Source organism: Delphinus delphis, chromosome 21 (genome assembly GCF_949987515.2).
Source record: "Delphinus delphis chromosome 21, mDelDel1.2, whole genome shotgun sequence".
NCBI lineage: Eukaryota > Metazoa > Chordata > Mammalia > Artiodactyla > Delphinidae > Delphinus > Delphinus delphis.
Window position 1 is genome coordinate 25,169,570 of NC_082703.1, and position 26,706 is coordinate 25,196,275.

At 49.4% G+C, this 26,706-nt stretch overlaps 1 protein-coding gene across 1 annotated transcript in view; it reads left to right on the forward strand.

The window, feature by feature from the left end:
* Nucleotides 1–26,706, forward strand: part of MYOM2 (myomesin 2) — an 80,415-nt gene that overhangs the window by 14,366 nt on the left and 39,343 nt on the right. The window contains exons 7-15 of the mRNA XM_060001312.1: nt 5,154–5,242; nt 5,329–5,379; nt 6,129–6,293; nt 8,497–8,658; nt 10,846–10,987; nt 12,077–12,276; nt 13,254–13,307; nt 22,592–22,719; nt 26,139–26,322. Coding sequence (XP_059857295.1) covers nt 5,154–5,242; nt 5,329–5,379; nt 6,129–6,293; nt 8,497–8,658; nt 10,846–10,987; nt 12,077–12,276; nt 13,254–13,307; nt 22,592–22,719; nt 26,139–26,322 — 1,175 coding nt within the window. The remainder of the gene's footprint in view (nt 1–5,153; nt 5,243–5,328; nt 5,380–6,128; nt 6,294–8,496; nt 8,659–10,845; nt 10,988–12,076; nt 12,277–13,253; nt 13,308–22,591; nt 22,720–26,138; nt 26,323–26,706) is intronic.

Below are 26,706 nucleotides of genomic sequence, written 5' to 3' on the forward strand. Positions count from 1 at the left end.
CTCCTGCGTCAGCTGAGGTGCGGAAGGCTGAGAGTGGGCGGGGTCTAGGCATCCCACTTTCCTTCAATTTCCAAAATTTCCAGAAATTTCCACAGGCAGTAAGCCATACTATCTAGAAAGAGAAACTTTCCTTCTTTTGAAGAGTATTTTTATTTAGTGTGTGTGTGGGGTGACTCTTTTCTAACCTGGGATGCCCTAGCAACTGGTTTGTTTGCAAGCTGAATTTTAGTCATCGTTTTGAAAAGAGAAACGAATTCCCTTTCTCAAGTATGAAAAAGTCCTGTTCACACTACGTTGGCAACTTTTAAATTTGTACTGGGAATCAGAGAAGCTTTGAACCATGAGAACTAGATCAGTGAGGCCCCAGTATATGCAGGTGTCCTCAGATATATTACGTGGAGTTTGCCTCAGCTTGCCAAGAGTTAAGGAATTTGGGACAAGGAAATTTTTGAGACTAACTTTTCTCTCAGTATTCTTACCCACATTGGGACATTCTTAACAGATGAAATGTAGAGAGTCCTCAGAAAAAAGAGCCAGGGGGAAGCCCGCAAATTACAGCTGACCTCAGCTGTTCATTCCAAACTGCTGAGTTACCATCATCTGACCTGTGGCCAGCTAAGTGGTGAGGGATATGTTGGCTCCTTTGCTCCACTGGCTGGGGAATGAGCTCTTTCTGTTACAAGAGTGACATTTATTCCTATGAATATTCTTTGGCCACTGTCGCCGAATTCTTGAAGTGCCAAAAAGAGAGCTTAGTTCCCTTTGGTACTGTTCGAATTTAAGCTGTAATTCATACGATTTTATATGCTCATAAGATTTTCTCTTGGGACTCATAGGGTGAGTTCTATTTCTTCAAAGAATTTTCATGCTGCTCTCGTGTTTTTATAAAGGTGCTTAGAACATCCTATCTTGTGTTTTATTCTAACCTCACCTCTCTGCGCTCCCCACTCCTCGCAGGGCGACTCCAGGGCTAATCTCTTCTTACACTTTATTTTTAGACTTTGATATTCAAATTCTACTTTGAATTAAGTTGTAAATCCCGTGTTAACACCGCTTAGAGTTTGAGTACATGGGGCCTGACTACACAAGAGAAGTTCACGTGCCACTTAAACGTTTGCCTGCCCCTCTTTAAAATAGATGAAGTGTTATTAGTTTCTCCCCTGGAGTGGTTTTGGGAGCACTTCAGATGGAGACTTTGGGCTGCAAACATGCCCCATGGAAGTTTGTAAAAATTGAGACCAAAGGATACCACCTCTGCCTATTCTGGGATGAGGTCCAAAGAGAAAATAAACCCGTTTGCTCCTTAATCACTCGCTTGCAATTTCTGACAGCATGAAGTAGAGGCTCGAAATAGACTCTGTGGGTTGGCAAAATGCTTCTCCTAGCGTGGCGTCGGGCAGGAGAGGAAGATTGGGGGCCCCTGGGCTGTGGTCAGGCATGTGGGTCTCCAAGTGACCTGTGAGCAGAATTTTAAGTTGGGCACAGTCTCCTCCGAATCTGCAAAGTCCTGGCTGCCTGGTCCCTTGCTGTGTCCTCTGTCCGGTGCCCCCAGGCACCATGCTTCCTGCAGCCCACCCCCTGCAAGGGCAGCCAACAAATATATATGAGCCCTCCCCCAGTACATGCACGTGTGTTTATTTATAATCTGTATATGTTCTACTGTATTTTATAGAATGTAAAACATTTACAAAAGAGATGTGCAAAAAGAACGAGACAAGAGTAAGCATAACCGGAAGTTCTAACTCTCGCCTGCATCCTCCCTCAGCCGGGTGCGCCCTGCCTGGGGTCTGTGGTAGTAAATCAGTGGGTCTGGAGGTTTTTAGGGGGCATGGGCTTCTTTACAAATCAGATGACCCCGTGGAGCCTCTCTTCTGGATAGGTGCACGTGAGCAGGTGTGCACGTGTGTGGTGCACCAAGATCCTGCCTCCAAGGCGCCTTTTCCCCAGCCTGGTCCCTCCTGCTAAGTGCCAAGTGCTAACTGGTTACCTGACCGGCTATCAGCGCTAGAGTGTTAGGTACGTCGGCCTCCGGGGTCCTAATTCTGTGAGTCAACTGAAGAGCAGCTCAGACTCCGGCGGGAGACGCCGCTGTCCAGGTGGGCTTGGTGCCTGGGGCTTCTCCTGCCCCTTCTTTGCGTCACACGCCTCCTTCTTGGGTTCCTCCAGCTGTTCTCAGCTAAGAAACGATGGAGAGCAATTCACCGCGGTTCTCAAAACGCTTAGAAATCCGTGCTGTTTCATTGGAATGTAAAGGCAAAGGAGAGGACCTTCTCCGGGGAGGGAAAGGGAACCTCTTTTGAACTTCAGTCCAAGAATTCAGCTATACATTTCAATTAATAATATACACAGTTCATACAGTACTATACAGTTGCAAAGTATTTTCAAATGCATTGTTTTATTTAATCGTCAGTGTCCCCCAAGTAAAGTGTAGGTATTCCATAAACGTGTTTGAGAAGTTTTAAATACATACTATTTATTTGTTAAAAAGTCAGTAGATGAGACTTACCAGGCTGGCCTGACGAGGGCACAGACCTGAAATCAGAACTTGCGGCTGACGACTGCAGTCTTGTAATAGTCTGAGTAAACATAATTTTGCCCCAGCTTTTATTCTGATGGCACAATATTGAAGAAAAGTCCTGATTCACAGCGATTAGTGGTCGCAAATGGGAACATTAAGTTTGACCTTGAAATCTCAGAGTGTAATTCAGTTAAGCAGGGAAGGTGTGAGCAGCTCTGCCTGAGGGCCGTCGCGCGCGGCACAGAGCTGTGTCTGGGCTTCAGTGAATGGCCAGTACGTGGTGTGTCAAGGGTGTGTTGCTACTGTTGTTTTAAAAACGGCTGAAATTCATATTGAAGAAGAAATTGGTAGCACGTTTGGGAGATTTGGTTTAAAAACTATGGGACACAGTTTGGAAACTACCAAGACTAAGTAACGTCCAGAAAGGCCTTTGAGGGAGGTATTGAAGAAGACGGAAACAGGTTTATGGTGACGGATGGACACACTCTGAGTGACGTCTGTACACGGTCTTCTCGAGCACTTGACGTGCTTCAGGCACCAGTAACCTCCTCACTCAGCAGTGGGTAGCGAAGCTGACCAGCTGGGCCCGGGGACAGCCTTGGTTCAGGTCCAGCGGGGGGAGGGCCACTTCCTGTGCTGGGCTGCCCCGTCTGTCGGCTCTGGGTGGGGTGTCTGTTTTTGCCTTACGGCTCCTACTTCTGAGTCTGTGTCACAGTCAGGTTCCATCCCAGCCTCCAGGTCGGGGGATTTGGTGCTGCAGTCTGTACAGGAGCCTTTGCCTCTCGCCTGCATTGTTCTGGCTCCCGACTCCCCAGCCCATGCCCGACTCCCCAGCCCATGCCCGTGGGCGGCCCAACCCTCTGGTCTGCAGGGAGGGTGAGTCCCGCTAGTGGGGAAGGATCTTTGTAGAGCGAGGTATAGGGCTAATCCCAGAAGAATACTTCCTGTTTGAAGAATGCCTTTATGAAAACACAGTGGTTTCATTGTTTAGAAAAAATAACCCAAGGGCAAGGTTAAAAAAAATCCAAGCGAAGCCTAAGGTTATGGAAGACAAGAAATTCTCCACTCATCCCTAGACCCCCAGCCCTAGCCGTGTTCCCAGAGGTAGCTGCTGTGGCCTGTTTGTTGGGGGCGTGTGTGTGTGTGCGCGCGCGTGCTCAGTATGTGTGTAGATCAGCAGAGAACATTAATGGCCAGTGATGGGGAAAGCATCCGTGTTATGGTTACGGGATTCTTACATGTTGTACCGTCACTCTTACTCTGCCCCTGGCGATACGCTGTACCCGCAGTGTACGTGGAAATGGCACGGCAAAGGAATGTGATGCGTTCAGGCTAGAACTGCAGTTCTGTTGAGGGGCCTTGAGGTTGGCCTGTATCCCTCCAGGGTGGGCCTGAACGTAGTGCACTGGTTTGAACATCTGCGGTAGCGGCTCTCTCTCCCTTGAGCAGCGGCCGTGACAGGAGGCCAGGTGGCATCGCCGGGCGCAGCGGAACTGGATTAGAACCTCGTCGAGGCAGGGACGGGGTTCTTCCCAGGCAGCGTGGGTCCCTGAAATGTTCTCTCTCGTTTCTTGGAGACACTGTATGTTTTGGTCAAACTATTTTCAGCTCCAAATGGAATAGAAAATACAATAAGATGACGAAGGACTTCCAAAGAACGGGTTTGTCTCTGGGTCGCTGGATGCTTAAAGCATCTAAACGTGAAGTCTGAGTAAACTTTGTCTGTGTTTTTGTCACTCTGCCTGTGATGCCCATGCCTGGAGAGATGGCAGAAGGCCTTGTGGACCTTGTGGACCTTGTTTACCCAACTTCTTAAAGGCTCTACTTTCTCTCCAAGTGAATAGGGTAATAGTACTGTCTTGCTGGGCACTTGAGACTTTTATACAGAGTAGCCAACGGAAAGTAACTAGCAGAGGGTCAGTTGAGTAAGAGTCCTCACGTCAAGTTTTGGGGGGAAGCTGGTGGGAAGACAGTTCATAGCCAGAAGCTAAGCTTCGGCTTCTGTGGGATGGATGTGGGGAGCTGAGGAGCCCCACCCCTGAGAAACTGGGCTCCGCGGTCCCTGGGCCGTTGTCCTTCCCGGGGGTGGACATGTGTCCCTCACGACGCTCCGGGCCCGGAGGCCTCAGGTGGGTCCAGTCCAGGCACCTTTGTTACGCCCATGAGTGGGTGCTTCCTGTCTGGGCGATCCCACTGCTTTGGGGGTCTGCGCAGGGAACCCCTGGTGGGGAGGGAGGTGGGGTTGATTCTCCTGGAGCTTGAGGCCATTGGAGTTGCCCATTGACAAGATAAAACCACGGATGATGCAGGTAGACATACAGAACCAGAGGGAATACGAGCTTCTCTCTGAGAGTGCAGTTCAGCATTTCCGGAAGTGCTAGTACACTGTCTTCCCCCGCAAAGCCAAAGCCAAGGCATCGTACGGGATCAGACGTCACCCGTGTCTGTAGTTAATACCTCGCTCCGAGGGCAGAGCTGGCACTGCTCTCAAACAAATCACTCACGAACCAGGGGTGCAGGTCCCACGAGCTGCTGTCGAGGAAGGCTGTGCTCGAGTTCGGGTCACTGACTCTCAGAGACCAGGCCGGCCCCCGACAGCACGTTCAGGACGCTGTCTTGCTTTTTTCCCTCCAAGGGTGGACTTTGACGATACTGCAACCTACTCAGCGGTGGCGACAAATGTGCACGGACAGGCGTCCACCAATGCGGCGGTGGTGGTGAGAAGTGAGTCTGCCGTCTTGCGGGGATGGGGCGCTGTCTCCCCACCTTCTGTCCTCTTTCTCCGCCGTGATCGCCGGACTGTCTTGCAGGATTCCGAGGTGACGAGGAGCCGTTGCATTCTGTGGGGCTCCCGATCAGAGGTAAGTTGATTCTGTTCCTTCTTTGTGCAGAAAAATGTGTACTGACATAGCATATCATTGAAAAATATTTTCTAAGCATCAGATCTCTTTTCAAACTGTGTTGCAAAAGGCCCTTTCTCCTAGCTGGTGTCGGTGTGCTGACCGTCGCTGCCATAGATTCAGGGGCTCACACATCTTGGGGCTGATGCAGGATTTAAACTCTTTACGCTTTGCACGTGGCTCAGAGCACGCACCCCGTGCTCACTCTGCCTTCCATCCTCCTTTGGCACAAATGACCAGATTCCACTCCGCGCTGGTTTTCTGATTCTTCAGGAGTGGCTGAGTCCGCTCGGGCACCATAACAAACAGCACACCTGGGTCTTGAACATCACACAGTTACTTCCCTCAGTTCTGGAGGCTGGAGGTCCGAGGTCGAGGTGCCCACCGGGGAGGGGACACCGCGTCCCAGCTAGCAGGTGTGGGATGCCGTGTCCTCATGAAGAGCTGAGAGAAAGGGCTGTGGTCTCGTCCTCTCCTTACAAGGGCACTGACCCATCCCGGGCCCCACCTCCACGACCTCATCCAGCCTAATCACCCGAAGGCGACCCCCAATATCTTCACACCGGGGGGCGGGGCTTTGACCTGCGAACGGGAGGGACACAGGCGCTCGGGCCACAGCGCAGCCCGTGAGGATGCGAGCGCAGGCGGTGGTAAGGGACCTGCTTTGCCCAGCCGGCCCGCCGTGTGACCGCGCCCTCTGCCCCGTGCAGTGCCCCTGCCCTCCGTGATCCCACACATGCACTTCGACGTCCAGTTTCTGGAGAAATTCGGTGTCACCTTCCGGAGGGAAGGCGAGACGCTGGCTCTCAAGTGCACGCTGCTGGTGACGCCGGACCTGAAGCGGGTGCAGCCGCGGGCCGAGTGGTACCGGGACGGTGAGTGTCGCGGCCTCCTGCACGCTCTGCACCCACACCCGCCGTGCTTGGGCTCGGACCCCGGCCTCACTGGGGTGATGGTGACCTGGCGCTTTCTCCACCTCCGTGACAGCTGCGGGCAGCAAAGCAGGCGAGCCTGGGGCAGCTTGGACCTGCGTTGACCTTGAACTTCCCTGGGAATGGGTTTAGCAGGGAGGCCTGGAGGTAGATGAGTCATGGGGGGTTGTTATAGCCCCATAAAGAGGGTCTCCGTGAGATTAGGAGGAATGAGCGGGGTGTCTGTGTCTTTATGTTTTTCCTTTGCTGAAACAGTAGCTACCATTTATTAGAGCTTGTTGCGTCCCGACTCTATTCTGAGTGTGATAACTCACTTGATTTTCATCAGGTCTTTGGGAGGGAAGTGTTGTCAACCCCCTCATAAGTGGGCAGCTGAGACAAGGAACTTCCTCGCCCTACCCCCGACCTCCGGGAAGTGGCAGGGCCGGGACCCCCCCATTCCCGGGGCCCTGCTCCACTGCTTCCGCCAGCCAGCATGGGCTGCCCTGTGCGGCTGTGTGGTGTGTGTGTGTGTGTGTGTGTGTGTGGTGTGTGTGTGTCTCTGTGTGTGTGGTGTGTGTGTGTCTCTGTGTGTGTGGTGTGTATGTGTGTGTGGTGTGTGTGTGTAGTGTGGATGTGGTGTGGGTGTGTGTGTGGTGTGGGTGGTGTGTGTGTGTAGTGTGTGTGACGTGTGTGTGTGACGTGTGTGTGTAGTGCGTGGTGTGTGTATGTGTTGTGTGTGTGTGTGGTGTGTGTGTGTGGTGTGTGTGTAGTGTGTGTGGTGTGTGTATGGTGTATGTGGTGTGTGTGTATGTGGTGTGTGGTGTGTGTGTGTATGTGGCGTGTGTGTGTGTGGCGTGTGTGTGTGTGGCGTGTGTGGGTAGACTGTGGAAGGAAGCTTCATCTCGGGCTGCTGCTTCTAAGGGAGGTCGCTCCCTATGGATTCAGTCACAGAACATTCTGCCTGTGTTTATTCAGGGCCTAACCCAATGCAGAACAGCACAAAGAGTCACACGCCATTCCTGCCATGAGGTGTTTATAATCCAGTTGGGGAAAATACACAAAATGGTAAAGCAGAGCCTCTGTGAAGTGTAAGGAGTGTCCCAGAACAGGCTGTGATAATTTGCCAAACGCATGGCACTGGCCCCGCGCGCTGTTCAAGTTAGCCAAGAAAGCAGGTTTGCGGTGACGATGGAGAGCTTTATGGAAAGAAAAAATAGGCCGTTGACAGATGAGAAGGGCTCTGAGCTGGCGGAGGGGGAGGGGGACCCCTGGGCCCAAGCGCAGAGGAGAGGAACAGGTACGCGTCCCAGGTGCAGCGGAGATGCCTGTGACCTTGCAACCCCCGGGAGTCCGCTGCTGGGATCCGAGGGCACTGGGCTTGTGCTCTTCGGTTGGAATAGGATAGTTGTGTCTGATCTTCATGGTCCGGGAGGGAGAGAGGAAGGGAGAGAGCCTCTTTGTGGTGGCAAAGGAGATTAATTTACCCTTTGCAATTCTAATTTAAGAGTTAAGTTCTAAGATTCTAAGTTACCCTTTCTGGAAATGAAATGGGTTCGAGGAGCGTTCTCCTAACATTCCCAGAGGATGTTGGCTTGGATCTTAGAAGGTGTTCCCGTGACTAGGAAGTGCCCGGGATTCTGGGGACCCGCAGTTTCATAGTCTTGGCTGATTCGAATGGGACAGGCAGGTTCAAGGCTGCACCTGACAGGCTGTCCTCTCTGCACTTTCCAGTTACGGATGTTGGCAAATCAGTAGGTGAACAATAATTTCTCATGATTTTATTTTGTGTCTCCTTGATATCCAGTGTTGAGTATTTTTCGTCACTTCCCTTGTTTCTTCTCCCGAAATTTGCCTCTTTGGTTTCGTCGCCTTCTGACTGGTTCGTTGGCACTGTATTATTAATTTCTAAGGAACGCTGGTGGGGGACTTCCTGGTGTCAGCGTCTGGGTGAAGTGCGTTTTGAAGCCGCCACAGGGCCCCTTGCAGACGAGTCCCGCCTTTCACACTCCGCGTGCTGACCTCTGTCCTGTCCCGCGTGTCCTGGTCCCCCCAGCCCCACGTGTGTGTTTGTGCTCTGGGTCAGGCTGGCGGGCACCTCTGTCCTCCGCGTGTGCCCCGGGTCCCTGCGTGTCCCTGAAGCCCGTCTCCCTTGATCGTCTTCCAGACGTGCTGCTGAAGGAGTCCAAGTGGATAAAGATGTTCTTTGGGGACGGCCAGGCCTTGCTGTCCTTCAGTCACCTCAACAAGGACGACGAGGGTCTCTACACCCTGAGGATCGTGTCCAGGGGAGGGGTCAGCGACCACAGCGCCTACCTGTTTGTCCGAGGTGCGCAGGCTACGGGTGGGGTGGGACGGGGCCCAGACGGAGCCCTAGGCTGCTCCCCAGAGATGGCCTGACCGCCGGGAGGTGTTTCCTGGGCGCGTCCCGGTTACATCCGCGACATAAGCAGGTGTCACTGGGGATGGAGCAGAGGCGGAGCTTTGTGTCCCTGTGGCTGATAAATTGCTGGAATTCGTAGGATGACTCCTTGGAGTGAACAGCCCCGAACTGCTGATTCTGGAGGAAATCCACGCGGGGAGTGGGGTCCGGAGTGGAAGGGCCCGTTCCCGGGCCGCCTGGGCCTCCCTCCCCTCTTCCCCTGCTTAGGCCTTGTGACAGGGCCAGGGCCGTGGCAGGAAGGACTGACACTGTCATGACCACTGACTTCAGTCACATGTGTGTTTAAGACAGTAACCACGGGGGCCACACCTCCGGGACGTTTACACCAGGAGACACGCGTGTTGTCATGTTTCATCCTCCCAGCAGCCCATGAGAGCCTGTCCATCCCACTCATGGAAAGGAAAACAAAGCTCGTGATATCCCAGGCACAGTGGTCGATGTTATATATATACGTGTATTTATCTTTATGTATACGTATAACATAGATATTTGTGTATTATCTATAAATGCCTATCATATATAGGCTTGTGGGTGTCCATATTCATACGTGTGTCGATGTATACGTCACATATACACACGTTTATGTAAGGGATGTATAAAATGGATAAAATTATATATAATATTATATATATGTATATGTGTACACACACACATACATATTCACATATGTATATATAATCTAAAGTTCTTACAGCAGTTTTGGAAGAAAATATTCTCTCTTTCTCCAGGGAAGGTGTAGCGCGCAGAGGCCTGGGCACTTCTCTGGGAAGCAGGAGCTGGCCTCCTGCAAAGCCCGGCCCTGTGTGCGGGGCAGTGAGTGCCCCCAGCCGAGCCCTCACCCTGCAGCGGCCCTGGCTCGTGCAGCGGCCTCGGGCATAGAGGCCCCTCCTGGCTGAGGCCCGGCTGGCCCCTCCCCGGACACCAGTCTCTTCTGGGTGGCCGGCGGCTGCTTTCCTGACCGGGACGCCCCTCTTCCTCTCCCCGCGGCCCTGGCCACTCTGCCCTCCATTCCCCACCCCTGCCTTCCCTGCCCTGTTCTCCGTGTCTCCTGCACCTGTATGCCCACCTCGGGCTCCAGGTTATATGTGCCTGGAATGACACTGTCAGTATATTATTTTTTCCAAACCATTTCCGTTAGATCCCTGGGGTTTTAGACACGTCCACAAAGTTTTACCATTCTTATTTGGTTGGCGTTAAAATGTGCCTTCCATTCTCCGTGCGTGCCTTCTAGCAAGGTGTTTTGCCCCATGAAAGCACAGTAAAAGCAGTAGCTGACATTGCCTTGCTTGTGCAGCCAGCAGGAGGAAAATAATGCACGTATGGGGAGTTTAAGTGTTCTGACAACTTTCTGAGGACTTTGAATATGAGAGACAATATTTGACTTGGTGTGAAGAAATCCTTAGCTTTTAATATGCTGAGGAGATGGGAACAAGGAAGTGTACAGTGCTTACACTGCTAGGAAGGTCCAGCTGCCCTAGGTCCTGAAGAAATACACATTTTACATGGGGAAATTAAATGTGCAGTGTATTAACTTTCTAAATGGCTCTGTTGGCCTTCAGGGCCGCCGTAATTAACAGTTGAAAACAAACGTAATTGCACTGTGACCATAATTGGCTGTGGAAGGGATGCATGGGTACGGACCCAAAGTGTGCTCACGACTTGCAGGAAAAAAAATCTAAGTCCTCAGACCTTCGGAGGACTCTGAAACACACAAGTGTCTAAGGTACCATCTCTCAGGTGTTCAAAAGGCCCCATTGTTATTACATCGGTCGGTTTTGGACGACATGACATTATGTGATGACATGCCATCAGCAGAAGGTGAACTTCAACTTGGATTCGTTTACGGAAAATCACAGACTGAGTGTGTCCTAGAGGACAGAGTGTTTCGAGTTTAAAGACTCATCAGTACATGTATGTCTCTCGTCACCAATCTATCAAGGGCGTGAGGACTAGGCGGGGGAGGAGAGCAAGCAGATAGCTCACTGAGTTTGAAGAAGTTGTCAGCTGGCCTCAGCTGTCCCCCCCGCACCCAGGACCCTGATCACGTGACTCCCCTCTCCTCTCCCACCCCAGACGCTGACCCCCTGGTCACGGGGGCCCCTGGCGCGCCCATGGACCTGCAGTGCCACGACGTAAACCGGGATTATGTCATCGTAACTTGGAAGCCACCCAACACGACCAAGGAGAGCCCGGTCATCGGCTATTTTGTTGACCGGTGAGTGTCCACTGATTCCTCTGGGGATGGAAACGTTCCTCAAAAGAGTATTACCCAGGACGAGGTGTGTAGGTATTTCTCTGATCTCAAGTTTGTGACGCCGTTCTTGATGGGATATAGGTAACTTCACTATTTGGTTCTTAGTCACTCCTGGCTGGGTAATTGGAAAGTATCACCTGCCAGGCGGGGCCTCGTGTACCCACACGCGATTCCGTGTGTGCTGGCTGAGGCTCAGTTTGCCTAACTGGTACCAGTATCAAATCCCACCCTGCCTCTCCAGGCTTGCTCTGAGCCCAGCCTGCAGGCTCCGCTGAGGGTCCAGCCTGGGGCTAGGATGGGGCTCCGGCCGGCAGGTCTGTGCTCAGCCCTGTTCCTCCCTCCGAGGACGAGGGCCTGGGCATGGTGACGTCGGGCGGAGGATGCCAGCAGGAATTTGACATGCAGTTTCTGTATTGACATTTCTCAACCTGGGAAAAATGGAGGTCAATCTTTTCTACATTTTCAGATTTCTGGTCAGGACTTAATATTTCCTAAAGACTTCCAAATTCCTCATGAGAAGCGTTCTAGAAAGAAACATCTTAACGTGATTGGAGTAGACGGTGAGCCAGCCTCGCAGCGAGGACTCACTTTGTGTCCCGGTGGAGAAAGATGCGTCTTTGGGACACCGGGTGAAGGACCGTTGATTTCCTGGGCCTAGGCAGCAGACGTGCCAGGGAGCTTAGGGGCACCCAGAGATTCTGTGGTGTAAATTGAAAGAGAACCGTCAGGGATAGATCTGAAATAACCTTTGGAGGAGATTTTGCCTAAATGTTTTTGAAGGGGGGAATTGAGCTTCAGCTGTAAGTTAGAAAGACTCAGGGACGATACATTTCCTAGACAGCTCTGTCTTTTAAAGTTTATTTATACTACTATTTGTGTAAATCAATATTTCGACAGTATTCATTTTACCAGTGGGAGATGTTCTCCTGTTATAACTGTGAGATATATATATATATATATATAATATATACGCGTAATGTATGTATACAGCTCTATATACTTACTAGACTGATATAGTTGCTATTCTCTACTCTTATTTTTTATTTGAAGATGTGAAGTGGGAACTGACAGTTGGGTTCAGTGCAATGACCGCCCCGTGAAGATCTGTAAATACCCCGTAACCGGACTTTTTGAAGGAAGGTCCTACATCTTCCGCGTGCGGGCTGTCAACAATGCAGGGATCAGCCGGCCTTCCAGAGTCTCTGAGGCTGTGGCTGCCCTCGACCCCCTTGACCTCAAACCGTTACAAGGTAGGGCGCGCAGACTTCAAGTTCCAGCAGTTCTGTGTGATTTGTTCTTTCTCTTTTCCCCCCATCTTGTATCTGAGCCTCGAGAACATCTTCAGAGCTGAGCACAGCACAGCTGTGCCTCATGGGCTCCGGGTGGCCGTCAAGGTCACGTTAGGGGTGGGGATGCCAGGCTGACATCTACACCTTGAAACGAAGGTGCTTCATCTTCCTAAGGCTCTTCACTGAAATCCAGTTAAATTGGTTCAGAATTAGACTTTTCTTAGTCCACTGATGTTGTAATTTCAACACATGATGAGGCTCAGAAGGCGGTGAAGCCAAGCCCCTCCCTTTCTGAATTTTAATTTCACGTGACCCAGATTCCCTAACGGGATTGGGCCCTTAATTATGGTTTTAAGTGGGTCACTGCATTTTCCTTACCTGCGTGGCCTTCGGAGCACAGGCTCCGGACACGCAGGCTCAGCGGCCATGACTCACGGGCCCAGCCGCTCTGCGGCATGTGGGATCTTCCCGGACCGGGGCACGAACCCGCGTCCCCCACATCGGCAGGCGGACTCTCAACCACTGCGCCACCAGGGAAGCCCCCTGCTTGGCCTTTTGAATCCAGTACAAAGAGCCAAGAAGCACTGGATCTCTGAGACCACTTCCAAAACATCAACTGTGAGGACCTCAGAGTAGTGCGAATGATGTCATCGTAATACAAAGGTGATTCTGGGGGCTTCCCTGGTGGTGCAGTGGTTGAGAGTCCACCTGCCGATGCAGGGGACACGGGTTCGTGCCCCGGTCCGGGAAGATCCCACATGCCGCGGAGCGGCTGGGCCCGTGAGCCATGGCCGCTGAGCCTGCGCGTCCGGAGCCTGTGCTCCGCAACGGGAGAGGCCACAGCAGTGAGAGGCCCGTGTATTGCAAAAAATAAAGGTGATTCTGGGAATCCAGCGCTTTCTGGACGTCAAATTCAGCACTGACCTTTCTCTCCGCAGCAGTCCACTGGGAGGGAGATAAAGAAATCGTAATCTATCAGGAGGACCTTGAAGGTAAGGAACTCGTTACCATTTCCTTTCAGCTGCTTATACCCTAGGGATTTAGGGTTGTAATTAGAGAGTGGTGGGTACACTCTTCACATGTAAAAATAAAAACTGTGGGTCAAGCTTAAGGTCTATGGAATTTAAAAAGTCAGCAGGGCAGAGGGTGGGAATGAAAGTGAGAGTGGAGGTCAGTGGAGTCCTGGCTTCATGGCTTCATGTGGGATCTCTCAGGCATCCTCGGGGACCTACAGAGGAGTAACCAGACCCAACCTGAGACTTGAGTCCTGGCCGAGGCTGGGGTCCTTTCTCCCAGACTCCACGACTGAACAGTGTTTTATTTTATTATTTTTTTAAGCAAAAATTTTATTTCTAACATTTTGACTAAAAGGGACTAGTTTTCTATCAAATAATGTCCCTGTGGTTTGAAAGTTTGCATTTCCTTTTTTCTGTTGGATTTTGTGCACACTTCTTCTTAATAGTCCTTAGATATCTGGGAAGATAAATTTACTGAGAAGGAGAATCTAGCATCATTAACCAGGAATCCAAAGATTTTAATTGGAATTGTAACTACAGTTCACAGAGGACAGTGAGTGAAAACTTAAAAATTAGTAAGTCAGAAAGAGAAAAACAAATATCGTATATTAACGCATATATGTGGAATCTGAAAAAACTGGTATAGAAGATCTTATTTACAAAGCAGAAATAGAAACACAGACATACAGAACAAACGTATGGATACCAAGGGGGAAGGGGGGGGATGAATTGGGAAATTGGGACTAACATATATACACTATTGATATTATGTATTAAATAGATAACTAGTGAGAACCTACTGTATAGCACAGGGAAGTCTACTCAGTGCTCTGTGGTGACCTAAATGGGAAGGAAATCCAAAAAAGGGGGGATATATGTATACTTATAGCTGATTCACTTTGCTGTACAGTAGAAACTAACACAACATTGTAAAGCAACCGTACTCCAATAAAAAGTTAAAAAATAAAATAAAGTCTTAGTTAAAACCTCTGCTTCCAGAAAAACTCAGAAACTGGGAAAGATGCCCAACAAGTAAGTAACAAAAGAAAACAATTTAGGAAAGGTGGATGTTATGACCTCCTAAACAGCTCATGAAAACACAGACGTTTGAGTGAGTAAAAAATGGCCCAGTTATATTAGAAGAGATGTTTGCTGCAGGAGACCAGCCTGTATAAAATACGTATTTTGGGGGGAATTTTTGAATTTTATTTTATTTATATTTTTTTTCAGCAGGTTCTTATTAGTTATCCATGTTATACATATTAGTGTATATATGTCAATCCCAATCTCCCAATTCATCATACCAACCCCCCCACCACTTTCCCCCCTTGGTGTCCGTACGTTTGTTCTCTACATCTGTGTCTCAATTTCTGCCCTGCAAAACCGGTTCATCTGTACCATTTTTCTAGGTTCAACATATATGCATTAATATACGATACTTGTTTTTCCCTCCTAGCAATGGCTTCTTTTTTTTTTTTTAACATCTTTATTGGAGTATAATTGCTTTGCATTGTTGTGTTAGTATCTGCTTTATAACAAAGTGACTCAACTATACCTGTACATATATCCCCATATCCCCTCCCTCTTGCGTCTCCCTCCCACCCTCCTTATCCCACCCCTCTAGGTGGTCACAAAGCACCCAGCTGATCTCCCTCTGCTATGCGGCTGCTTCCCACTAGCTATCTATTTTACATTTGGTAGTGTATATATATGTCAATGCCACTCTCTCACTTCTTCCCAGCTTACCCTTCCCCTTTCCTGTGTCCTCGAGTCCATTCTCTACGTCTGCGTCTTTATTCCTGTCCTGCCCTAGATTCTTCAGAACCATGTTTTTTTCCTTTAGATTCCATATATATGTATTAGCATATGGTATTTGTCTTTCTCTTTCTGACTTACTTCACTCTGTATGACAGACTTTAGGTCCATCCACCTCACTACAAATAACTCAATTTTTTTCTTTTTATGGCTGAGTAATATTCCATTGTATATATGTGCCACATCTTCTTTATCCATTCATCTGTCGATGGACACTTAGGTTGCATCCATGTCCTGGCTATTGTAAACAGTCCTGCAGTGAACATTGTGGTACATGACTCTTTTTGAATTATGGTTTTCTCAGGGTAGATGCCCAGTAATGGGATTACAGGGTCATATGGTGGTTCTGTTTTTAGTTTTTTAAGGAACCTCCATACTGTTCTCCATAGTGTCTGTATCAATTTACATTCCCACCAACAGTGCAAGAGGATTGCCTTTTCTCCACACCCTCTCCAGCATTTATTGTTTGTAGATTTTTTTTTTTTTTTTTCTGTATGTGGGCCTCTCACTGCTGTGGCCTCTCCTGTTGTGGAGCACAGGCTCCAGACGCGCAGGCCCAGCGGCCATGGCTCACGGGCCCAGCCACTCCACGGCACGTGGGATCCTCCCGGACCAGGGCACGAACCCGTGTCCCCTGCATTGGCAGGCGGACTCCCAACCACTGCGCCACCAGGGAAGCCCTGTTTGTAGATTTTTTGATGATGGCCATTCTGACCAGTGTGAGGTGATACCTCACTGAAGTTTCGATTTGCATTTCTCTAACGATTAGTGATGTTGAGCATCCTTTCGTGTGTTTGTTGGCAATCTGTATATCTTCTTTGGAGAAATGTCTATTTAGGTCTTCTGCCCATTTTTGGATTGAGTTGTTTGTTCTTCTGATATTGAGCTGCATGAGCTGCTTGTATATTTTGGAAATTAATCCTTTGTCAGTTGCTTCGTTTGCAAATATTTTCTCCCATTCTGAGGGTTGTCTTTTTGTCTTGTTTATGGTTTCCTTTGTGGTGCAAAAGCTTTTAAGTTTCATTAGCTCCCATTTGTTTATTTTTGTTTTTATATCCACTTCTCTAGGAGGTGGGTCAAAAAGGATCTTGCTGTGATTTATGTCATAGAGTGTTCTGCCTATGTTTTCCGCTAAGAGTTTTATAGTGTCTGGACTTACATTTAGGTCTTTAATCCATTTTGAGTTTATTTTTGTGTATGGTGTTAGGAAGTGTTCTAATTTCATTCTTTTACATGAGGCTGTCCAGTTTTCCCAGCACCACTTATTGAAGAGGCTGTCTTTTCTCCATTGTGTATTTCTTGCCTCCTTTATCAAAGATAAGGAGACCATATGTGCGTGGGTTTATCTCTGGGCTTTCTATCCTGTTCCACTGATGTATATTTCTGTTTTTGTGCCAGTACCATACTGTCTTGATTACTGTAGCTTTGTAGTATAGTCTGAAGTCAGGGAGCCTGATTCCTCCAGCTCCATTTTTCGTTCTCAAGATTGCTTTGGCTATTCGGTCTCTTTTGTGTTTCCATACAAATTGTGAAATTTTTTTTCTAGTTCTGTGAAAAATGCCAGGGGTAGTTTGATAAGGATTGCACTGAGTCTGTAGATTGCTTTGGGTAGTATAGTCATTTTCACAATGTTGATTCTTCCAATCCAAGAACATGGTATATCTCTCCATCTGTTTGTATCATCTTTAATTTCTTTCATCAGTGTCATCTAGTTTTCTGCATACAGGTCTTTTGTCTCCTTAGGTAGGTTTATTCCTAGGTATTTTATTCTTTTTGTTGCAATGGTAAATGGGAGCATTTCCTTAATTTCTCTTTCAGATTTTTCATCATTAGTGTATAGGAATGCAAGAGAAATCAATGTTTTTGATTTTGATTTTGATTCCATGTCCCCTGCATTGGCAGGCAGATTCTCAACCACTGCACCACCAGGGAAGCCCCCCTTGTATGTTATTTGTTGCTCTTCCCTTCCTGCTTTTAATATTTTTTCTTTGTATTTAATTTTTGATAGCTTGATTAATATGTGTCTTGGCGTGTTTCTCCTTGGATTTATCCTGTATGGGACTCTCTGCGCTTCCTGGACTTGACTGACTATTTCCTTTCCCATGTTAGGGAAGTTTTCAACTATAATCTCTTCAAATATTTTCTCAGACCCTTTCTTTTTCTCTTCTTCTGGGACCTCTATAATTCGAATATTGGTGCGTTTAATGTTGTCCCAGAGGCCTCTGAGACTGTCCTCATTTCTTTTCATTCCTTTTTCTTTATTCTGCTCTGTGGTAGTTATTTCCACTATTTTATCTTCCAGGCCACTTATCCATTCTTCTGCATCAGTTATTCTGCTATTGATTCCTTCTAGAGAATTTTTAATTTCATTTATTGTGTTGTTCATCATCGTTTGTTTGCTCTTTAGTTCTTCTAGGTCCTTGTTAAACATTTCTTGTATTTTCTCCATTCTATTTCCAAGATTTTGTATCATCTTTACTATCATTATTCTGAATTCTTTTTCAGGTAGTTTGCCTATTTCCTCTTCATTTGTTTGGTCTGGTGGGTTTTTACCTTGCTCCTTCATCTGCTGTGTGTTTCTCTGTCTTCTCATTTTGTTTAACTTACTGTGTTTGGGGTCTCCTTTTTGCAGGCTGCAGGTTCGTAGTTCCTGTTGTTTTTGGTGTCTGTCCCCAGTGGGTGAGGTTGGTTCAGTGGCTTGTGTAGGCTTCCTGGTGGAGGGGACTGGTGCCTGTGTTCTGGTGGATAAGGCTGGATCTTGTCTTTCTGGTGGACAGGGCCCCATCCAGTGGTGTGTTTTGGGGTGTCTTTGAAGTTAGTATGATTTTAGGCAGCCTCTCCGCTAATGAGTGGGGTTGCGTTCCTGTCTTACTAGTTGTTTGGCATGGGGCATCCAGCATTGGAGTTTGCTGGCCATTGGGTGGAGCTGGGTCTTAGTGTTGAGACAGAGATGTCTGGGAGAGCTGTCACCGATTGCTATTACTTGGGGCCAGGAGGTCTCTGCTGGTCCAATGTCCTAAACTCAGCTCTCCCGCCTCAGAGGCTCAGGCCTGACACCAGGCCAGAGCACCAAGACCCTGTAGGAAAGAGAGAAAGAGAGAAAGAAAGAAAGAAGGAAGGAAGGAAGGAAGGAAGGAAGGAAGGAAGGAAAGGAGGGAGGGAGGGAAGAAAAGAAACAAAACGAAATAAAGTTATTAAAATTTTAAAAAATTATTAAAATTTAAAAAGTAATTAAAAAAAGAAAGAAGACAGCAACTAAACCAAAAAACAAATCCACCAATGATAACGAGCTTGAAAAATTATACTAAAAAAAGACACACACAGACACACACAGACACACACACACACACACACACAAACGGACAGATATAACCCTAGAACAAATGGTAAAAGCAAAGCTATACAGACAAAATCACACAAAGAAGCATACACATACACACTCACAAAAAGAGAAAAAAAGGAAAAAAAATGTATATATAAATCAACAAAAAGGAAGAGAGCAACCAAATCAATAAACAAATCTACCAATGATAATAAGCTCTAAATAGTAAACTAAGATAAGCATAAAACCAGAAACAAATTAGATGCAAAAAGCAAACCCCAAGTCTACAGTTGCTCCCAAAGTCCACCTCCTCAGTTTGGGATGATTCGTTGTCTATTCAGGTATTCCACAGATGCAGGTACATCAAGTTGATTGTGGAGCTTTAATCCGCTGCTCCTGCGGCTGCTGGGAGGGATCTCCCTTTCTCTTCTTTGTTCTCACAGCTCCCAGGGGCTCAGCTTTGGATTTGGCCCCGCCTCTGCGTGTAGTTCACCTGAGGGCGTCTGTGCTTCGCTCAGACAGGACGGGGTTAAAGGAGCAGCTGATTCGGGGGCTCTGGGTCACTCAGGCCGGGGGGAGGGAGGGGCACGGAGTGCGGGGCGAGCCTGCGGTGGCAGAGGCCGGCGTGACGTTGCACCAGCCTGAGGCATGCCGTGCGTTCTCCCGGGGAAGTTGTCCCTGGATCCCGGGACCCTGGCAGTGGCGGGCTGCACAGGCTCTCCGGAAGGCGGGCATGGGGAGTGACCTGTGCTCGCACACAGGCTTCTTGGTGGCGGCAGCAGCAGCCTTAGCGTCTCATGCCCGTCTCTGGGGTCCGTGCTGGTAGCCGCGGCTCGCGCCCGTCTCTGGAGCTCGTTTAGGCTGTGCTCTGAATCCCCTCTCCTCGCGCACCAGGAAACAAAGAGGGAAGAAAAAGTCTCTTGCCTCTTCGGCAGGTCCAGACTTTTCCCCGGACTCCATTCCGGCTAGCCGTGGCACACTAACCCCTGCAGGCTGTGTTCACGCCGCCAACCCCAGTCCTCTCCCTGCGCTCCAACCGAAGCCCAAGCCTCAGCTCCCAGCCCCGCCCGCCCCGGCGTGTGAGCAGACAAGCCTCTCGGGCTGGTGAGTGCCGGTCGGCACCGATCCTCTGTGCGGGAATCTCTCTGCTTTGCCCTCAGCACCCCTGTTGCTGTGCTCTCCTCCGCGGCTCCGAAGCTCCCCCCCCTGCCACCCGCAGTCTCTGCCCGCCAAGGGGCTCCTAGTGTGTGGAAACCTTTCCTCCTTCACAGCTCCCTCCCACTGGTGCAGGTCCCGTCCTTATTCTTTTGTCTCTGTTTATTCTTTTTTTTTTTGCCCTACCCAGGTACGTGGGGAGTTTCTTGCCTTTTGGGAGGTCTGAGGTCTTCTGCCAACGTTCAGTAGGTGTTCTGTAGGAGTTGTTCCACGTGTAGATGTATTTCTGATGTATTTGTGGGGAGGAAGGTGATCTCCGCCATCTTGAAGGTCCCTCTTTTGATCTTTTCTAATCATTTTACTGTTGGTTGGTGTCTTCCTACAAACATTTAAATTAATATCCATGCTCTCCTTTTAATATCATCCAAATCTTCCTATCTCTCTTGAGTTGCTCGATGGAAAAGTAGACACCTCATTCTTGGAAAGGCCAGAATAGGCTCTCGCAGATATAATGCGATGGTTTTTGTTCTGCTATTATATATCCAAGCATTTACCGCACTGTTTTGGATGAGCTCATTTGTAGCTAACGCATTGAATTCATCCTTTGCTCTGAATGCCGCAAACTCATTTACAGTTGTCCATTCTCTTGAATTCTGTCCTCTTGGGCGTTCTAACAATTCCGAACAAACTTTACGTTTCACTGATGTAGAGGCGAGTCTCTGGGGCAGGTTCTGGAGGCTGTGGTCAATAGAACGAAAAGCTGGGTTTGGGATTCGAAGGCCTAGGCTTGGACCCCTGCAGAGCCGCCCACTAGCTGTGTGATCTTGGGAAAGCACTGTGTTTTCCTGAGCTCGTTTCTGAGCTGTGTTTCCATCTCATATGTCCACCTTCATCCGGTGTTGACGTGGCTCGTTAGAACAGGGCTCCAGAGGAGCATCGTGACCCGGAGGCAGAGGCAAGCGCAGGACCCGCCCCCAGCAGCGCTGTGGTCAGCCCACCCCGGAAGGCACGTGGCCGTGCCGCTCTTTTTGTTTTGCCTCCATTTGCTTTTTCTCTCTCTGAGGACCCTCTCAGCGGTTGGAGTGTTAGTAACAGACATCAGTTTACTTCCTTGGTCCTCCCCTTGGCTCCCGGGGCCAGTTTGCATGTCCTCTTGTTCTGTCCGGGGCTGGGGTCATCTGCAGATCTCCAAGGCTCATTAGTGCACGGCCCCGGGTGGGGCGGAGAGTCCGCATAACCCAAGCCTCCTCCCGGATCGGGGAGTCCCTGCTGACAAAAGCCGGATTCTTCCTTCTTGTCTTGGCCTCAGATAAAGTGCTCCTTATTCCATTTTCCTCTGGGTCTCGAAGTTAGGTGCCAGGTCTAAACACAGCGAGGCGTTCAGATCTGAACGTGCAGGAGAGGCGACGCTGCACTGGTGTGTTCCCACGCCCACGCTGCTTTATCACGTGCGTCATTTCCCCTCTGCCCCCCTTTGTCCTGTGTCATCTAGTACCTCTGAGGTGCACCGCCACTCAGCTTGGAAGCTTGTCTGTGCCACCCAAGGGTGGGTGATCTGTGTCTTCTCTCTTTAGGGCCTCTCCCTGGGTCTCTTTAGGTGTGGACACGGCAGGTGGATGCAGAGAAGGCGTGTAGGGTGTGGCGGGGCCCTGCTCTGCCCGGCACACTTGGCACCTTTCTGGACATTCTCTCGTTCCTTGTTTGAAACCCAACCCATTTGCCAGATGCTCCCGGGTAAGCCCACGGCTGTGCCTCTGCGCCCCTGTTGCCTGTCAAATGTGATGAGCGCGGTAACAGGACTCTAATGAAATGAAACCCAGGCTTGTTTGGGCCGTTTCCACGCGGCTGTTAAATTCCTCCCCGGCAGTGCAGTCCAGAGGGAACCATTGGATCTTCAGCAGGGCTCCCAGGTGTCCTGGGGACGTTTTGAACCATCTTAATCTTGTGCTAATCTAATTGGAAGCTCATAATATTTTGTATCGCAATGACTGGGACTGTGCGTCTGGAAAACCTCCACCCCTCATGAAAAGTTCTCACATCCAAACATAACACGCCTGACACCTAGCATTTTTTTTTTTTTTTTTTTTTTTTGCGGTACGCGGGCCTCTCACTGTTGTGGCCTCTCCCGCTGTGGAGCACAGGCTCCGGATGCGCAGGCTCAGCGGCCATGGCTCACGGGCGCAGCCGCTCCGAGGCACGTGGGATCTTCCCGGACCGGGGCACGAACCCGTGTCCCCTGCATCGGCAGGCGGACTCTCAACCACTGCGTCACCAGGGAAGCCCCACCTAGTATTTTATTAAAAAGAGACGTGTGTCAGAAGAGACGCAGTGGGCTTCTTTGATGCGACTGTCCTATTATAGTTACTTGCTAATTGGTATCACGCTGGAATTTTAAGTATATAGACATAGATGCGATGCTTGTGGATGTGGAACAGATCTACCCAGGAAGGGAAGCCATGTGCTTTTGAAGTCGCTATATTGTTTCCATGCTTTAAGGGCATAATGAAAGGAAAACAACCAGAGAGGGCCCTTAGAGAAAGTACGACCCCCATCTTGGAAGGCTTCCCTGCTGCAGAACACCATTGCTGGTACCTTCTCTGCACAAATTCCCCATACAGTCAGAGCTGCATTTCTGGTTAAATGCCCTGTTTCTTCTGGGTGAATTCCTCTCCCACTTCCAGCTGAAATTCTGGATGAATTTTGGGTTAGATTCCTTTCTTATGAATTGGCTTATATTGGAAACAGAAGTAATTGGACGATCTTTACCAGTTCATTATACTTTGGCTCTGGAAAAATAGTCCTTGCAGTTTGCTCGCTTTCCCAGAATAGAAATGAAACAAAAGCCGACACTGATCCGTGAGGCCTTGAATGCCTGGAAAGTAGCCGAGGGTCGTGCTCCCAAGATGGGCTGCGGCAAGCGGGCGGACCCGGCTCCTGTCAGCGCTCACGGTGTTGATTCCTCCTCCAGGTGATGTTCAGGTTCCAGGACCTCCCACCAACGTCCACGCCTCAGAAATCAGCAGGACATATGTCGTCCTCAGCTGGGACCCACCTGCCCCCCGTGGCAAGGAGCCGCTGATGTATTTCATTGAGAAGGTACACCCCGGGTGGGTTTCCTGAAGCAGCAGATCTCTGTAGGCTTTCCCGTGGTGCTGTGTCGTGTGTTTTAAGGATGGGCAGCTCTCAGATCAGTTATTTAACGTGAAGCTGCAGACACTGGCTGAGCTGTGAATGCCTGAGGGGTTCTGTGAGGGGCGTGGCATCCGAGGAGCAGGTCCCGCTCAGGCTGTGCCGCCCTCCGCGGGGGCCGGTCAGGCTCCCGGCTCCCCGCTGTACACGAGGGCCTCGCACTGAGGCGGCCGCCAGCTTTCTTCCTGCTGGAACATTCTAGGCTCCCAAGTTCTGAGGATTCCGGATGTGGGCAGGGGGACAGCAGTCCCGGCTCTCAGTTTGCTCATAAGCCGAGTGGCCACTTGGTGGCGATCGTGTTGAGGAATTCACACTTCAGATGGCGAAGGGTTACACAGAATCATTGGTTTGCAGACTTTTTAGATCTGGACGTGTAGGAAGAAATAGTTTGTGTGTTGCAGACACACACACACACACACACACACACACACACTGAATGTACATCACCAACTAAATTTCAAACACAGTATCCTTACTCCGTGCCATGTGTTCTCTCTCCTGCTTTGGTCTGTCCAATTGCACTAAAAATGCAGGTTGTGACACAGTCATTCAGATCGCTGGACTGTGATTCGGCTGCGGACCGTTGTTGAAAAACCTGTATAACCATACGAATCCTGTAACTGTGGTTTTGTGATACTAAACTTATATTACAATGTACTAGGCAATCCAATACATGTAATATACACATAAAGTCTATAACTCTTAATGTGAGCATATATCTCTCATATAGTAGTAATGTGTAATACAACAAGGTGAAGGAAGGCAGAATGGAAATGAACGGTTTTCAGGCTCCAGACGGTATAATGACCCTAAGCTTTCTCTACTTATCTGCAAGGCTTACCTGTGGGCAGAGTCAAGTGTTAACTTCTTGCTGCTGGGTGCTAGCTTGTTGTTTTGCATCATGAAAATCTAGTGGTCAGCCCTCCCAGGAGGAAAGGCGCTTTCTCAGGCCCTCTTCAGAGACATTTTCCTACTCACCTACCCAGTGCTGGAAAGACCAAGTTTCAGCAAACGCATTTAAAAATCTTTTAAAATTTTAAATTATTTTTTATTGAAACGTGGTTGATGTACAGTATTATGTTGGTCTCGGGTGTAGTATGTAGTGATTTGACATTTGCATACATTATGAGGTGGTCACCACAAGTTTAGTCACCATCTGTCCCCATACAAGGTAATTACAGTGTTATTGACCATCTTTCTTCTGCTGTACATCATATCCCTCGACTTATTTACTACAGGACTGGGGGTCTGTACCTCTGACTCCCCTTCCCCTATTTCACCCCCCACTAGCAAACCCACTTTTAAAAAGAGGCCTGCCTCGGGCTTCCCTGGTGGCACAGTGGTTGAGAGTCCGCCTGCCGATGCAGGGGACGCGGGTTCGTGCCCCGGTCCGGGAAGATCCCACATGCCGCGGAGTGGCTGGGCCCGTGAGCCATGGCCGCTGAGCCTGCGCGTCCGGAGCCTGTGCTCCGCAACGGGAGAGGAGAGGCCACAGCCGTGAGAGACCCACGTACCGCAAAAAAAAAAAAAAAAAAAGAGGCCTGCCTCACCGAGGGCACCCTTGCATTCCCTACCCGCTGCCACGGGTGGTGAGCAGCAATACAGGGTGTGTGATCAGGGAGAGGAAGCTTCCAGGACAGCCTGAGGGGAGCCGTGGTGTCCAGGGACTCCGGGAGGGAGGGGCAGCAGGGAGCCCGGGAGGGAGCTGGACTGGGCTACTCCCCAGTGAGCTGGCCGGGCGAGGCACCCACCTCTCTCTGTTGCTCACGGAGGACGGTCCTGCCCCAACGCGTCCAAGGTGGTCTTTGGGGGCCTTAGTCCCTATCAGGCCTAAAAGGAACCACAGGGATGAGTCAGCGTCCTCTGTCTAGTCCTGTATTTCCACTTTATGTCACGACCAGGCACAAGATGCTAGGAACGGCGGCGCTCTGGTTAATAGCTTGGCATCTGAGCACAGTTTGAAGCACGCGTCTTCCCCCGAGTGAGCTCTGCTTGGAAAGCCCACGTGTGGCCACAGCCCAAGGTGCACGGCCTGTCCTGTCCACGTTGGGCTCATGTGCTGAGAGTTTGGCTGTGGTGAAGGGAGTGGTGCCCTGCGGTTCTTGGGGTGCAGAACCCGAAGAACTTCCTCCAGCCCTGCTTAGAAGATGGGCACTAGCTTTTCTAGAAGCTTGGCTGTAAGACCTGAGCAGTGTTTTCCCCACTCCCTCCCTGTCTTGCCTCCTTCAGCCCCAGGGTCCTTTTCTCCCATCGGCCCAGCTGAGTGTGCCCAGGGTTCCCCTGCTGCCCCTCCCCCTGCTCTCCAGATGGCGAACATACTCGGGCCCAAGGAGGCCTCTGACTGTGGACGCCTGCGTCCGTCCAAGAAAGCCACTTCACTTTTGCTGAAATGAGAGAAGACTTCTCTAAACAGGGATCTAATTTCTAGAAGCCTGGGTTGTTCGAAATGCTTTCCCAGTCCTTTCTGGCAGCCTTAGTGGGGTCAGTGTACACCCAACTTTTACTGCCTCAGGATTCCTTTCACAAAGGGGGCTTATCTCTATAGGAAAAAACTAAATTAGACATGTAATCCCAGTTTTAAAAGTAATTGCCAATGATAAAACTTAAACACGCAGCGTAGAAAATTTGGAAAACACGTATATGTTATATAGAACAAAATGAAAATCACCGATAATTTGATCACGCAAAATAGTCATTATTAACATGTGGGACATATTTAGTCTTTTTCTCCATCGGTTTTTATATCTTGATATATCATACGTACAACTGGCATCCTGTATTACATTTAACAAAATGATACAATTCCTCTCCTCTGAGTAAAGATCTTTATACAGTAATTTAAACGGCTACATTTAGTGTATATGCGTCATTTTGTATCATAATGTACCCACCCTACTGCTGGTCATTTAGGTGGCTGTCCCTTTGTTATTACTATAATAGCTGAGAAAGAGCAAAAGGTTTAAACTGGAATGCGAGCAGTTATGATGGAACTTTACACGTCTGCTCCTCAATTATCTCTAATTGTTTAGAGTTCATCCTGTCTTTACTAAAACTACGACCTATGTATTGATTCCCTGAAGACTTCCATAGGTTATTGGCTTTCACGTAAAAATGTTCTCTGGTAACATTTCCAACTTTGGGTAGTTTCTCACCTCCTTCTCCAAATTGGCTTCCTTTTCCTAAAATTCAGAACAGAGGTATTGATGGCCCCGGAGGTGCCGTGGGCTGTGGGTCCCCCGCGGTGTAATTGAGGGCCAGAGCGGAGCATCCCCTCCCCCCACGCGGGTCTGGGGGGCATGGCTCCATCGAGGCCCCTGTCTTTGCAGTCCGTGGTCGGGAGCGGAAGCTGGCAGCGGGTCAACGCACAGACGGCCGTGAGGTCCCCCCGATACGCTGTCTTCGATCTCGCCGAGGGGAAGCCATACGTGTTCCGAGTGTTGTCAGCAAATAAGCATGGCCTGAGCGACCCGTCGGAAATCACCACCCCCATTCAGGCCCAGGACACCATCGGTGAGTTGCTAGCGCGAGTGACCAAACTGTAGGATGGGCCCCGAACAACGTCACCCGTGTCGGACAACAAGCACCTGCGTTGATAAAGACGTTAGTGTCGCACGTGATTTAAAATTCAAATTGCCTTAAAATTCCGTTTTACAAGAGATGAAGATCTCTCTGCCTTGTTTTGGTCAACATTTCTCCAAAGTTCCATCTTCTTTTTATGAAACCAATCAATGGATTAGCAATATTTTTAGGCAATGGCCACTTTAAAAAAGACCCAAAAAACCCAACCCTAAATGCATCGGGTTTCTTGCCCATATGGCTTGACGTTCCCTCTCAGAAGATGTCAGATACAGATTAGAGAAATTCTGAATTGTGCGAGGGGAGAAATCCATGGTT